The 14,258-nt window shown below is 39.5% G+C and overlaps 2 protein-coding genes across 5 annotated transcripts in view; one reads left to right on the top strand and one right to left on the bottom strand.

The window, feature by feature from the left end:
- The window catches only part of syt6b (synaptotagmin VIb), a 62,191-nt gene that overhangs the window by 45,468 nt on the left and 2,465 nt on the right, over positions 1 to 14,258 (bottom strand). The gene's annotated exons all lie outside the window — the stretch shown is intronic.
- Positions 13,553 to 14,258, top strand: part of plekhg5a (pleckstrin homology domain containing, family G (with RhoGef domain) member 5a) — a 45,681-nt gene continuing 44,975 nt past the window's right edge. The window contains exons 1-3 of one of the 4 annotated variants that reach the window (XM_048171741.1): positions 13,553 to 13,590; positions 13,771 to 13,864; positions 14,047 to 14,238. In XM_048171741.1, coding sequence (XP_048027698.1) covers positions 14,184 to 14,238 — 55 coding nt within the window. In that variant the 5' untranslated portion in view covers positions 13,553 to 13,590; positions 13,771 to 13,864; positions 14,047 to 14,183. Of the gene's footprint in view, positions 13,595 to 13,770; positions 13,865 to 13,889; positions 14,239 to 14,258 lie in introns of those variants that run through there. The other 3 variants (XM_048171742.1, XM_048171740.1, XM_048171739.1) reach the window with 3 other exon arrangements.

The following is a 14,258-nucleotide window of genomic DNA, read 5'->3' as shown; positions in this document are numbered from 1 at the left end:
GAACAGGCTTATCGGCTCCTTCCGTGGAGTCCTAGAACACAGATGAATATTTCATATGCAAACAGTGAGGGGCCTCAGCTGCAACCTGTGAGTCTCTACCAAGAGCATCTAGAGACACATAGAGACCATGGAGAAAAACAGTCGGTCTCTGGAGAACTCATTTCAACTATTCCATTCTGTATGAGATGCTCAGAAACGTGATTATTTTGAGAGGTGAAAATCACCTCTGAAATGCACAGCTGGAGATATGACACTTTTTTTTTTTTTTCTCAGTTGAACCATCAAATCTTAAGTATTTAGAGATTCTACCAACAAGTTCAAATGTTAAATAGAACTCTTATTAAAGAATATATCTGACAATAGAACAGAAGGTTATACATACTTCTTTGAATCTATGAATTGATGTCCTGCTTCAAATAATGTACATAAATTCATTAAACTCTAATAATAATTTCTCTAATGTACTGGGCTATGTAATGATCTGATTCTGCACTGAGAATCAGGATTAATTTATTCTTGCTAATATTCTTGATGGAAGGCATCCTGTAGCTTGCCTGGAAAATCCAGCCTCACCGCTGTACCAGCGGATGAGTCTGGTCGCCATTGAATCAATTCGATTTCTAGGGCGGAGCAAATCCGAGCAAACAGGAAGCGGAGTAAACCAATCAGAGAAGGGCGGATATGACGTTAGCAAAGCGACAAGAGAGTCAACAGCGAAAAGTAAATAAACTGCTGGGGTTTAAATGACTTAATGTGTTTTTGGTCATTTAAAACTGAATTCAAGGCTGAATAGAACAAACTCTCGGGTCTCGTGTGCGCCATCTTTGTTGATATTGAAGGGATTTTCGCCGCACTAGAGTGACGCTGTTTGCGTCACTGAAATAAACTAATCTGATTTCACAGTACGGTTTGGAGTTGACTCAAGGTGCGACGGAGGGCGGACTGACCAGACTGATATATCTTGTAGAAGATATCTCATTCTGGACTTGCCAGGCAATCCTGTAGCATCAAACTGCTTGATCCCACAGGTTTGACTTTAAAGCATGTTGAAGGTCTCTATATGACCCTGGCTTAGATTTACTGTATTTGCTCCACGCTTGCACGACTGGGACATCTCAATTAAAGGGATAGTTCACCCAAAAATGAAAATTTGATGTTTATCTGTCTTTGTTTCTTCAGTAGAACACAATTGATGATTTTTAACTGCAACCGCTGCCGTCTGTCAGTGGTATAATGCAAGTCAGCGGGAACTTGGACTATAAGAGTAAATAAAACGCGACAGACAAATCCAAATTAAACCCTGCGGCTCGTGACGACACATTGATGTCCTAAGACACGAAACGATCGGTTTGTGTGAGAAACCGAACAGTATTTATATCATTTTTTTACCTTTTATACACCACTATGTCCAATGGCATTCATCACTCGATTCGTGAGGTCTGATCGCGCTCTGACAAAGGCAGTGATGTCTGGCACTCATTGAAGTCTATGCGCGAGACATCACTGCCGTTGTCAGAGCACGATCAGACCTCACGAATCGAGTGATGAATGCAGTTACGAGCCGCAGGGTTTAATTTGGATTTTATTTACGTGTTTTATTTACTCTTATAGTCCAAGTTCCCGCTGACTTGCATTATACCACTGACAGACGGCAGCGGTTGCAGTTAAAAATCATCATTTGTGTTCTACTGAAGAAACAAAGTCACCTACATCTTGGATGCTCTGGGGGTAAGCAGATAAACATCAAATTTTCATTTTTGGGTGAACTATCCCTTTAACATCCATCCTGATGCATCAAATCAGTATGCATAGGTTTTCATTCAAACAAGAAGTAATCCGTATTTTCCCATGCACATCCAGATTGTTAAATCACCTGTGGGATTTACAGTAGCTGAACAAAGCAGGTTAGGTCAGTAATGTAGTACGTGGGCTGTGTTTTAATTTTTCAGTGGTTTCTGCTGTCCTACCAAAGATAATTTCACATCTTTTTTAATGGTACTATAACTGTGCTGGCAAAATCTGCAAACTTTGCAATCCTATAATGTACCCTATCTTAACTCAAGAAATTGTAATTGAGGTACAGTAGCTGATCAGAAACAAGAGTAGAATTATAGTCCATGTTCATGCAGTATTTCTGCTCTTCATTTTATTATACTTTGGTTTTATTAATCTTCCCTTCCAAAACTAAATTCATCTCTCTGCTCGCGTTAGGGTGGCTGAACAGTTGGGATGCTAATAAGGTGCAAATTCTGAAGGAGGGCAGTGCATGTGTCACCTTCTCCAGATTGAAAGATGCTATATTGACGCAGTTCAAGGAAACTAATGCACCCACTAAGCACCCGTGTTAAAGGGATTTCACCCAAAAATTAACACTCATCATTTAATCACAATTGTGTAATTCGAAAGCTGTACACTCTAAAAAATGCTGGGTTGTTTCAACCTTTTGGGTGAAATATGGACAAAACCCAACTGTTGGTTTTAAATTTTAAATTAGTTTTTAAACTGAGCCTTTGGGTTTGTCCATATTTGACCCAAACATGTGTTGAAACAAGTGTAGGATGTTATTCTTCTGTGGAACACCAAAGCAGACGTTTATCAGAATGTCTAAGCTCCTTTCTTCCATACAATGAAAGTGATTGGGGACTGTCAAGATTGTTCTTTCTTCTATTAAACACATAAGGAGATATTTTGAAGAATATTTGTAGCCAACAGTTGATGGGCCGCATTGACTTCCATAGTATTTTTTTTCTTCAATACTATGAAGGTCAGTGGGGCCCATCAACTGTTTGGTTACCCTTCATTTTCAAAATATCTTCTTTTGTGTTCAGCAGAAGAAAGAAATTCATACAGGTTTGCAACAACTAAATGATGACAGAATTTTCATTTTTGGGTGAACTATCCCTTTAAGAGAACTTTTTTCCCCCTCTAAAACAATATAAATAAGTGACTAACTATAATGGAAATGTTTATTTCACATTAGTCTCCCAGAAGTCAATGTGTCACCATTATTCTGGTGATAAATATCTCTCTGCATGTGTTTGGATGTTTGCACACATGCAGTTATTATAACTCCACATATACAGTGGTTATATAACTCCAATGTACATGATCAAGTGCAGATTTACATAATTATTTACTGTCAAATATAAAGAATTTTCTGAATCTCTTGTTGTGTATTCACACTAATCCCATTTTCATGCTCAGCCATCTGCAATGCAACTTATCAATGAAGAAAAATGATGCACAGAGGAATGAATGCTATGGTGTTGTGCCATGAATGGCCGTTGGCTTCAGGCCATCCAAGACTGTAGTATAAGATGGATGTCAGTGTATGCTAGAGTTAAGTTGTGATCTACAGCCCTGGGTGTCTTGTTTCCAGATGAGAAAACAACTAATGCAGAAATGTCTCATTAGCTATCAGTCTATGTCCTGACCTGCACAACCGTGACACACCAAACAGAGATACAGAGAGGCAGATTAAAGGATAGGGTGAGGCAAGGCGGATCAGTTCGACTATAGAGGATTTCGCGGCTGTTTCATCTGTCCAGGCCATCACTCTTAAATCTTTGTTAAAGTCAGCGAGTGAGGTTATACTCCCATTAGTCTGCCAATCATCTAGACAGATTTACTAACCCATTCTTATGAAACTCTGGGAGAATTCACAATGCTTTGTATTATGCAGAGACCTGAAAATTGCGTTCAAATGTTATATCAGCCATAAGTTACCATATAAATTCACAATTATAACTGAACAAATGTAATGACCTACAGGTGCTGGTCATATAATTAGAATATCATCAAAAATCACTAATTCACTAATTTCATTCAAAAAGTGAAACTTGTATATTATATTCATTCATTACACACAGACTGATATATTTCAAATGTTTATTTATTTTAATTTTGATGATTATAACTGACAACTAAGGAAAATCCCAAATTCAGTATCTCAGAAAATTAGAATATTGTGGAAAGGTTCAATATTGAAGACACCTGGTGCCACACTCTAATCAGATAATTAACTCAAAACACCTGCAAAGGCCTTTAAATGGTCTCTCAGTCTAGTTCTGTAGGCTACACAATCATGGAGAAGACTGCTGACTTGACAGTTTTCCAAAAGACGACCATTGACACCTTGCACAAGGAGGGCAAGACACAAAAGATCATTGCAAAAGAGGCTGGCTGTTCACAAAGCTCTGTGTCCAAGCACATTAATATAGAGGTGAAGGGAAGGAAAAGATGTGGTAGAAAAAAAGTGTACAAGCAATAGTGATAACCTCACCCTGGAGAGGATTGTGAAACAAAACCCATTCAAAAATGTGGGGGAGATTCACAAAGAGTGGACTGCAGCTGGAGTCAGTGCTTCAAGAACCACTACAACCACATGCAAGACATGGGTTTCAGCTGTCGCATTCCTTGTGTCAAGCCACTCTTGAACAACAGACAGCGTCAGAAGCATCTAAAGACAAAAAGGACTGGACTGCTGCTGAGTGGTCCAAAGTTATGTTCTCTGATATAAGTACATTTTGCATTTCCTTTGGAAATCAGGGTCCCAGAGTCTGGAGGAAGAGGAGAGGCACACAATCCATGTTGCTTGAGGTCCAGTGTAAAGTTTCCACAGTCAGTGATGGTTTGGGGTGCCATATCATCTGCTGGTGTTGGTCCACTGTGTTTTCTGAGGTCCAAGGTCAACGCAGCCGTATACCAGGAAGTTTTAGAGCACTTCATGCTTCCTGCTGCTGACCAACTTTATGGAGATGCAGATTTCATTTTCCAACAGGACTTGGCACCTGCACACAGTGCCAAAGCTATCAGTACCTGGTTTAAGGACCATGATATCCCTGTTCTTAATTGGCCAGCAAACTCGCCTGACCTTAACTCCATAGACAATCTATGGGGTATTGTGAAGAGGAAGATGCGATATGCCAGACCTAACAATGCAGAAGAGCTGAAGGCCACTATCAGAGCAACCTGGGCTCTCAGAACACCTGAGCAGTGCCACAGACTGATCGACTCCATGCCACACCGCATTGCTGCAGTAATTCAGGCAAAAGGAGCCCCAACTAAGTATTGAGTGCTGTACATGCTCATACTTTTCATGTTCATACTTTTCATTTGGCCAAGATTTCTAAAAATCCTTTCTTTGTATTGGTCTTAAGTAATATTCTAATTTTCTGAGATACTGAATTTGGGATTTTCCTGAGTTGTCAGTTATAATCATCAGAATTAAAAGAAATAAACATTTGAAATATATCAGTCTGTGTGTAATGAATGAACATAATATACAAGTTTCACTTTTTGAATGGAATTAGTGAAATGAATCAACTTTTTTATTATATTCTAATTATATGACCAGCACCTGTATAAGACAAGCCCACTTCATAGTTGTCAATTTTTGTTTTGGACACAAGCTCTTTAGATATTCTGCATGGATTGTTTTCCTGAAAGAAAACTTTTTATTTTCCATCCTGTAGAAGGGTCTCACAGTAGTACTGGCCAGCTTTGAGGTAATGAAATTAAATATATATTAGCACCTGATGCAAAGAATGCTAATGTTGTTGGATGTAATTTCATATGTGCGTTTGGAAAAAAAGACTTCATTAAAGGATTAGTCCACTTTTAAATAAAATTTTCCTGATAATTTACTCACCCCATGTCATCCAAGATGTTCATGTCTTTCTTCAGTTGAAAAGAAATTAAGCTTTTTGATGAAAACATTCCAGGATTATTCTCCTTATAGTGGACTTCAGTGGCCTCCAAACGGTTGAAGGTCAAAATTACAGTTTCAGTGCAGCTTCAAAGGGCTTTAAATGATACCAGACGAGGAATAAGGGTCTTATCTATCAAAACGATCGGTCATTTTCTGAAAAAATACAACTGTATATGCGTTATAAACACAAATGTTCGCCTTGCACGTACTTCCGCTTTCCGTATTCTTTAAAAAGCTTACGCTGTATGTCCTACACCTTCCCTATTCAACTTACAGAACGAACACAGCGCCCTGTCTCCGGTTCACCACTGTTCCTTCCTTGGACCACTTTTGATAGATACTGAACGCTGCAGACCGGACCACCCCACAAGAGCTGCAGTTTTGGAGATGCTCTGACCCAGCTGTCTAGCCATCACAAATTGTCCCTTGTCAAACTCACTCAAATCCTTATGGTTGCCCATTTTTCCTGCTTCTAACACATAAACTTTGAGGACAAAATGTTCACTTGCTACCTAATATATCCCACCCACTAACAGGTGCCATGATGAAGAGATGATAAGTGTTATTCACTTCACCTGTCAGTGGTCATATTATATATTTTATATATATATATATATATATATATATATATATCAATTTATTTGGAGCTTGTCACAGACAAAAAGTTAGTCACAGACAAAAAGCAGACCATTTGAGACTCTTGTATCAGACAGAAAATCTAGATCAATGCCTCTTTTTTATGTTTACTTTCTTTAACAACATGAACTAAACCCTGAAAAAAAAAAATAGCCCTCACGGACATGTCATAATACCCGCGCTATGGAATCCGGCATTCATTATTCCCTCTTATTGCGATGGATGAGAGCTCTGCTGTAATGCAATCAGTCTGGAGGGGGAACCGAAATGAGAACTGTGAGCGATGGAGCTCCTGTAGGCACCTTAGAAGATCTTGAGACCATCATCCATTTATTCACTTTGAGACTTCTGCGTGAGGACGTGAGTGGAATGCTTGATTTTAGATCATTCCACAAGGGTCATTTAGCTTCTCAGCAGCATATGCTACAGTATGACTAAAAATACACAGAGTTTCAATGTGGGAGGTTTCAGCAGGGCTACTGTAACTGTGAGCGACTTCACCATTGTTATCTTCGCTTCCTCTAACTGTCTAAGGAGAGATAAGAAGCTGCTGACCTCAGGTGGGGGCATTCTGGCATCTGGCCCTGTCTTAATGAGGCAAAATCCAATAGTTAGCTTTGTAATGAGCGAGGGTCAGCCTAAGAAAGACCTCTGCCTGTGGGGTAATCTATAAAGTGTTTTCCACGTGGGAGGATTGAAAATCGATTTGTGTCTTTGGTGCACTCTGTCTAGGCTTTATCTCTATACAAAGTCGAACCTGATCAGGAAGCAGTTGAAAAATGTAGAGGTTATTTTAAATGTTAATTAGAATGGGTGGTATGTAGAAAGAGGATAAAGCTTAAATTAGTTTATAATGGCTCAAGAAATGATCAAGATAAGGTTTATTGCTGTGAAGTGATATAACATAAGGAGAGTGGACAGAGAGTTATGCTAAAATTAACAGGGGCTACAGCAGCTTTTTAAACCTTAAAGCGAGGAGCAACTGTGTGTACAGCAAGTGTTTATGTGAGTGTGGGTGGATGGGTGGCACACATATGCTTTACATGTGCTCTATTAACTAGAATATAGCACATAGAATTCACACATAATTTCAAATAAGTGGGAAGCTATTTTTAGTCGCCAAGTGATCTGAGATCTTTTTGCTTCAACATTAAGCTGCTTGTCACAGCAACAATTGTAGGTAGCTACTGTATATAGTTTACTTACAGATAAACAATACTTTTAGTTCAGTAACCATTGCAAATGAGCATGCACAATTCAATATCCAATACTGATTGATATATATCCACCACTGATGATAATTTTATAGAAATTAAATGCCTTTGAAAATCATCAGAGATGCCCAACCATCAAACTGCAGTCCTGTGAGCAAAAGAGACTCCATTTGTAGATTGTCATTAAAACATTATTTACTATGTTCATAAAGCCATGTTTCTCGAGAGAACTATTGGCTGGTACCCCAAATGCAGGTGATTTCAGGTTTTTATGGTCCTTGGTGTAAACCAACCCCCTCCCATATAAACATGAACCTGCAATGCAGCTGCAACTGGCTAACTTCAAACCCTCTGTGCTTTCTCTGTTGATGATAGCCTGCAGGCTGGATACACTGAATTCAGTATATTTGTGCCTAAGGGAATGAAATCTGACAGCCCGACCCCAGAGGAATATCTAGCTGCAAACTCACTCTCACACGCAAGTGTTAACAGCTCCTGTCACCAGGAAAAGCAGCAGAGACAAAGCGAAAAGGCCCAGGTGACTCAGAATTTCAGTCAGTTGATTTCATGTGATAACAGAATCACTTACAGTCTGTCCTGTATTTACTAGGTTTTACCACCAGAGGGAAGTAGATGCACGAGAACCAAAATCAGAGGAAGCGATAAAAGAAGGGGGTAAACCAAAACAAGTTTTTGCTTCAGTCATAGCGGAATCTGTATCCACAGAACTCCATAGAATCATTCAATAAGCTCTGCTATTTGTATCTCTTTATTAAATATTTTGAGTATAGTTTTAAAAAGTCGTTTTTAGCCCAAGCTTGTACTAGTACTGTTAGTTTGCTTTAACTTGCTTTACCATTTAAGTGCATTTTGCTGAATAGATTCCACAATAACTATGCAATAATGTCAACATCTTGCATAGTCATATGACTCATATGTCAGAGGTGGATATGGAGGAAACAGAGTAGGGAAAGGATAAAACTCACTGTAGACATGAGGCATGGGAAACTAAAGAAATAAACTGAAGGAAAGGGCAAGTCAGGGGAGAGAAGGAAAGGAACTGATTAAAAACCATCTGATCAAGACCTCAGGCAGTCTTTCTCTTTTTCTCTTCACCCTCTCTGACTGCAGATTTTGGCTGTATGCTGCCGACAGTTCCAATTTCAAGCATCTAAATTTAACCTTGAAGAAAAATGAACAGTCGAGATGAATAGTAGGGGAGACCGGGAGCAATTGTGATAGGGGCGAATTATAACACACTAAATGTCTGAATTTCTGAAAATTATTTTGTAGTATTTGTCTAGTATTGTTTTTTAATGTCACCATGAAATCACCATGAAACTCTAATTTTATGGAATACTGCAGTATTTATTATAAATGATTTATATGTGCACATCATTAACTTAAAAAAAAAAAATAAATAAATAAATCACATATACATATATACACACACTCCTGTGCAAAATGGCTAAACACTAAGCTTTTAATTGTCTTAACCACAAATTATGGGTCAGGAAATAAGCAAAATTTAAGCAAATCTTCATCCTAGTGTGTTTTCCACAAGTGTGGAATCCGCTTTTCTGATCTTGGAATGGCATTTTGCATGGTCGAGTATCCTGTTCTGGTGTAATTTGGCGATCCTCTTATCTACTTTGATTGTATCCTGCCATCTTTAAATTGTTCATCCACGTGGCCATTTGCCATCCACCATGAAGTGGTAGGCGGTGTCAGCGACAGTGCCTGGTCCTGCTCGTAGGACGTGCCCATACCACCGAAGATGCCTTTGCCGCATTTTCTCCTTAATTGGTCAGCATTCGGCTCCATACAGCACAACTGGATGTGCTACCATTCGATATATCTTTGCCTAGAGACGAACTGGTATGTGTTTATCACCAAGAACTGATTTCTTTCCAGTGCATCCAGGCCGTGTTCACCCTCCCATGTACTTAGTTATTGATACCACCGTCACTTTGCAGGCACAATCCTAGGTACTTAAAGCTGTATGTCTTAATCAGGGCTTTGCCACTGACTAGCATGTTTCCATCAGAAGGATTGGTTTCCAAATATTCAGTTTTCTTGATGTTGAGGCGGAGGCCATATTGGCTGAGGTGGTCATTCCATACCTGGCCAGCATAATGTTGTCCGTATAGAGCAGGGCCCATGGGACACTCTGTTGCAGGTCTCGAGTGATGGCGACAATGCTGAGCCTTGGTGTACACCAACCCTCACAAGAAAGCTATCAGGAATGCCAGCCGCGCATCTTACATAACTACTGGTGTTCTCATAGAGCATTTGAACCCATTTGATGAGTTTTTCAGGCACTTCATGGTCCCATAGTGCATACCAGATCAGCTGATGCGGCACCTGGTCGAAAGCCTTTTCAAGATCAAGAAAAGCTATATGCAGCAGCTTCTTTTTCTCCCAGTGGTTTTTCATTAACATTCGCACTGCAAATATTGCATCACTGGTGCTGCAGCCCTTGATGAAACCACATTGGTAGGTGGTGAGCTGGGCTATATCTCGCAAGCTTTTGACATGCAGCTTCTTCAACTTCAGCTGGCTCAAAATCTGCTTGCAGATCATGCTATCAATGGCTTCGGCAATTTCTTTAGTTGTAATATGAGGTACAGGGCCAGCATTTGGGATGCCTTCAGGAATCTGCAATGTGGGAATTTGATGTTGGATATCTCCTTGAAATAGTGTTGCCAGCATTTCAAGATCTCACTCCTGTCCTGTAGTCATCGACCATCCTTTTCTTTCACATACATATAGCGTTTAATATCTTATTGGGTCTCTTGGGTGCATGCTTTTGCTAATTGGGTATATGATCTTCTCACCTTCTTTTTGTGTCCACTTGCTCATACAGGTCTTGGTCGTGCTTGGCTTTGGCCTCAGCAACAGCCTTCTTTGCCTCTCTTTTTGCAGTAGCATACTTCTTCCAATTATCATTGGTGTTTTGCACAAACCAGTTCTTGTACGCAGCTTTCTTCTTCCAGACTTTCTGTTCAACAACATCTGTCAAGAGCCACGCCTGTTTGTTGATGCGACAGCGGCCTGGCTTGATGGTTCCTAGGGTTGTATTTGCAGCCATGATGCTAGAGTCGCATAAGGTATTCCAGGTGCCATCTGTGGTGACTGGAGGGAACACAATGCGACTAACAAGGTCCGCCTTGTGGTCACTCAATTTCCATCACTTGATTTTCGCTGGGTCCATGCATGGTACCACTGCTTTTGCTAATCTTCATGTCGTCAATGAGCATCTTATTTTGTAGGGCAAGACATTCAGAGGCAATGACCTTCACACCAGAATGAAATCGATCTGGCTGGTATGGTCACCACTGGCGTAGGTAATTAGATGGCTGGTGTGTTTCTTAATGATCGTATTGCTAATGATGATGTTATTCGCCTCAACAAAGTCCAAGATTTGATGTCTATCAACATTTCGTGTACCATACCCATTACCTCTATGGCAACTATATCCATCCTTCATATGACATCAGCGTTTAAATCACCGCCAATAACAAAATAATCTACTTGTGGGCACATGGATACGTGATCTTGTAATTCCATCCAGAATAGGTCTTTCTCCTCTTCTTCCAGTTTGCAGGGCATAGGCCAAGAAAAGGTGTAACCGGCGGGCTATGGTGTCAATGATGATAGACATCAGGCAGTCTGAATAACGATGGACTTCTGTGACTTGGCTAAGTCGGCATTAACAATAATGGGTACACCTCTGCTGTTGGTCATACCATGGTAGATGAGCTTATAGCCATTGCCAAAGTCCTGTGATTTTTGTCCCTTGACATTGCATGTATGCATTTCACAAGTTCACAGAGTACAAGGTTAAGCTTATTTGCGTGTTGTCCAGGGTGAAGGCTCTGAGCTCTGAATTTTGGCATGAACCCAGAGTACTCCCCTGATGTGGTAAGAATAGTTAGAAATAGAAGTGAGAAGATGGGTGGTGGAGGGATGCTGATAAACTGTCAAACGAACAGAGGTAAGCAAGACTGCTTGTCGTTAATTGAGTTGATTAACTGAATGCTCTCCACTCGTGTTAATTAGGTTAATTATCTGAACATGCTCCTCCCGAACTTTGTTAAGAAAACATCATGTAATGTTAACTTTGCGTTAGTGTACCAATGTTCAATGTGGCAATACGCAGAGATTTCACACATGAACACGTCGCACATGAACCGATCTATTATCAATATTCAATTCAATTATCATTCTTTCTTATAATTTCATTGTAAGTCGTTCTCAATGTAAATATTTACTATTACTTTTGGAACATATGTATGTTTGTTATACCAAAAGATGGCAGTGAGATTTGTTATTCTGAAGAAAAACTACATTTGGCCTCTGTCCACTGATAAATGTATTTCCAAACTAATGAATTAATCTGCAGAGCTGCTAATCAGCTTAAGCAGAGCTTGTAGAGACAGCCATGAGTGTGAGCAGACACACATGCTCCGCTCACAAAAGCCAAGCCGGTGATAATTTTCAATAGACAGCATATGTGAGGATGATAATGATGAGTAAATCATCAAGACCATCATTAATGTATTAATTTATTACTCTGAATGAGGGTAGTGAGACCATAGAAGCATGTTTACTTTGGCAGAAAGGACAGCTGGTGTATATTTTTCTGCATTTTTTTTTTTTAAATCAAAGATGAGGTAATCTGTTTTAATCTGTTTTAGATTATAGACCATGGTCAGGTGTGGGATAAGAATTTAGACTACTTAAACAACAGATTTACCCTTCCCTAAAATGTCTGACAGACCCGGTTTATAAAAGCATAGCTGTTGTCAACCCGAATGGATTAGGGATTTGTCACACCTGATAAGAGCGATCTTCTACACGTTGATGGGATCTGATCCAAAACAACCCAGATATAGATTAAGTAGAGTAAAGGTTAGGAATAATGGAATAGGACTCCGGTTCTACTTTGTGGGTTCTGTCGTTCAGCCGTTCAGCTCACCAGCTCAGGGAACCAATCCTGACAACTCACCAGTCATCATGAGCATCATCAGAAACATGTCCAGCTCAAAGGTTCAGACACCTTCAACATGTCCACATTCCATACACATGATTCACTGTCTATAGCAGGGACAAATAAGTCTCAAATGTGATGGATAGCACTATGAGTATTTTGCACAAAAGTGACAGAAAAAGATATTTTCTCTGTCTGAAACATCTATAAAGAACAGAAATAGTGGTGATAGTGAGTATTAGCTCAGAAGATTAAGGCAGTATTGTCTGTTTTGCAGGCTGTCTGAGTAAGTGTGGTTTATGCACAAGGTATAATGTAGGGTAGGTGGAGGGCAAGAGAGCTGCAGAGGGTTAATTCTCCACATATGGCCAGCTTGGCAAGCCAGGAACAGGTTAGCTTGTACTTAAAAGAGATGAAAAGAGATGGGGGTAGGCTGGGAAGAGAATGCTTCCATTATTTTAAAGTCACCATGAAATCAAAATTGACAATTCTTGTTTTGTTTTTTAAATTGAATATTGCAGTATTTGCAGTTATAAAAAATTATTTATCCATGCACATTTTTTTTAAATACATGTGCTCTCATAAACTTTAATCAAAATAACTTCCCCTTGCAGCAAATTCTCTTCTCTTATGCCATGTTTACTGGTGTAAGGACGCCCTATTTATTTCTTGTTCGAGAAGCTCACTAAGAGATACGTCACAAGGGAAGAAATGAATATCACAACTTCCATTTTATGGTGACTTTACCTCACTTGAGTCACTTTTGGAATAAATGGTAGTATATGATTGATTGATGATGAGAAATGAAAACATATTTAACAGCTAATTATGATGTGAACAAAGAGCATAAATGTTAAACAGGTTATTTCACTTTTTTTCCCCAGTGATAAAGTGTGTTTAGAGTGGTTTAATTCATAAATTTAATGAAAATAAAAGTGAATTAAAACAAAATGTATTATTAAAAATAAATCTATAAAATGATCACATGATGAGTGAAGATGGGGAAGGGAGGTTGGTGAAACGCCTGCGTGTTTCAAGTAGGTGAGACACAATGAAGTTGGAGGTAGTAACAATATAGGAAACGTTGGAGACAACAGTGTTTTTGTGAAATAACATGTCTGCTTTTTTTAACATGACACAAAGCTGTGCGTGCAATAAAGATGTAATGTTGACTTTGAAAGTGGATATGCCATGTTCTTACAACGCAATTCAATAAGTTTCAGTAAACCTTGAGGCCAGAAAGGAGACAAAAACTTCGTGCGTCAACGGCACAGTCAACAGGTCCTTTTGTGTTTCTGCAGCACACGGAAGGTGAAGCGCTTTGGACGTCACTCAAGCATACAGATAAGATATTTTTAAGAAACGTAATAGCTTTGCAGTGTACTATAGGGAACCATCATTATACGCTATACATAATACAGTACAAATATAGATGTCAGTAAGTAATATCAAACTTAAAGTGACTTATCTGGCGCTTTGTTTTTGGAGGATAGCCAACAGCGCGTCAGAGCCCCATGTCTGCTCAACTGTTGATACTCGTCGGACGGTATGGTCGGATGTCTCATCTCTGAGAACAACGGATGAATACACGCCGGACTTGGAAATTAACCCACATGGTTAGCAGCACATAATGCATCGATACGGATCGCCACCGAAGAGCTGGCTTGGACTTCGTTTGCGACTTGGTAAGTGGCATTTTGTCTTA

This window comes from Megalobrama amblycephala, linkage group LG21 (genome assembly GCF_018812025.1).
Source record: "Megalobrama amblycephala isolate DHTTF-2021 linkage group LG21, ASM1881202v1, whole genome shotgun sequence".
Lineage (NCBI taxonomy): Eukaryota > Metazoa > Chordata > Actinopteri > Cypriniformes > Xenocyprididae > Megalobrama > Megalobrama amblycephala.
The sequence above is the reverse complement of the archived record's forward strand: the minus strand, read 5'-3'. Positions and strand labels throughout refer to the sequence as shown.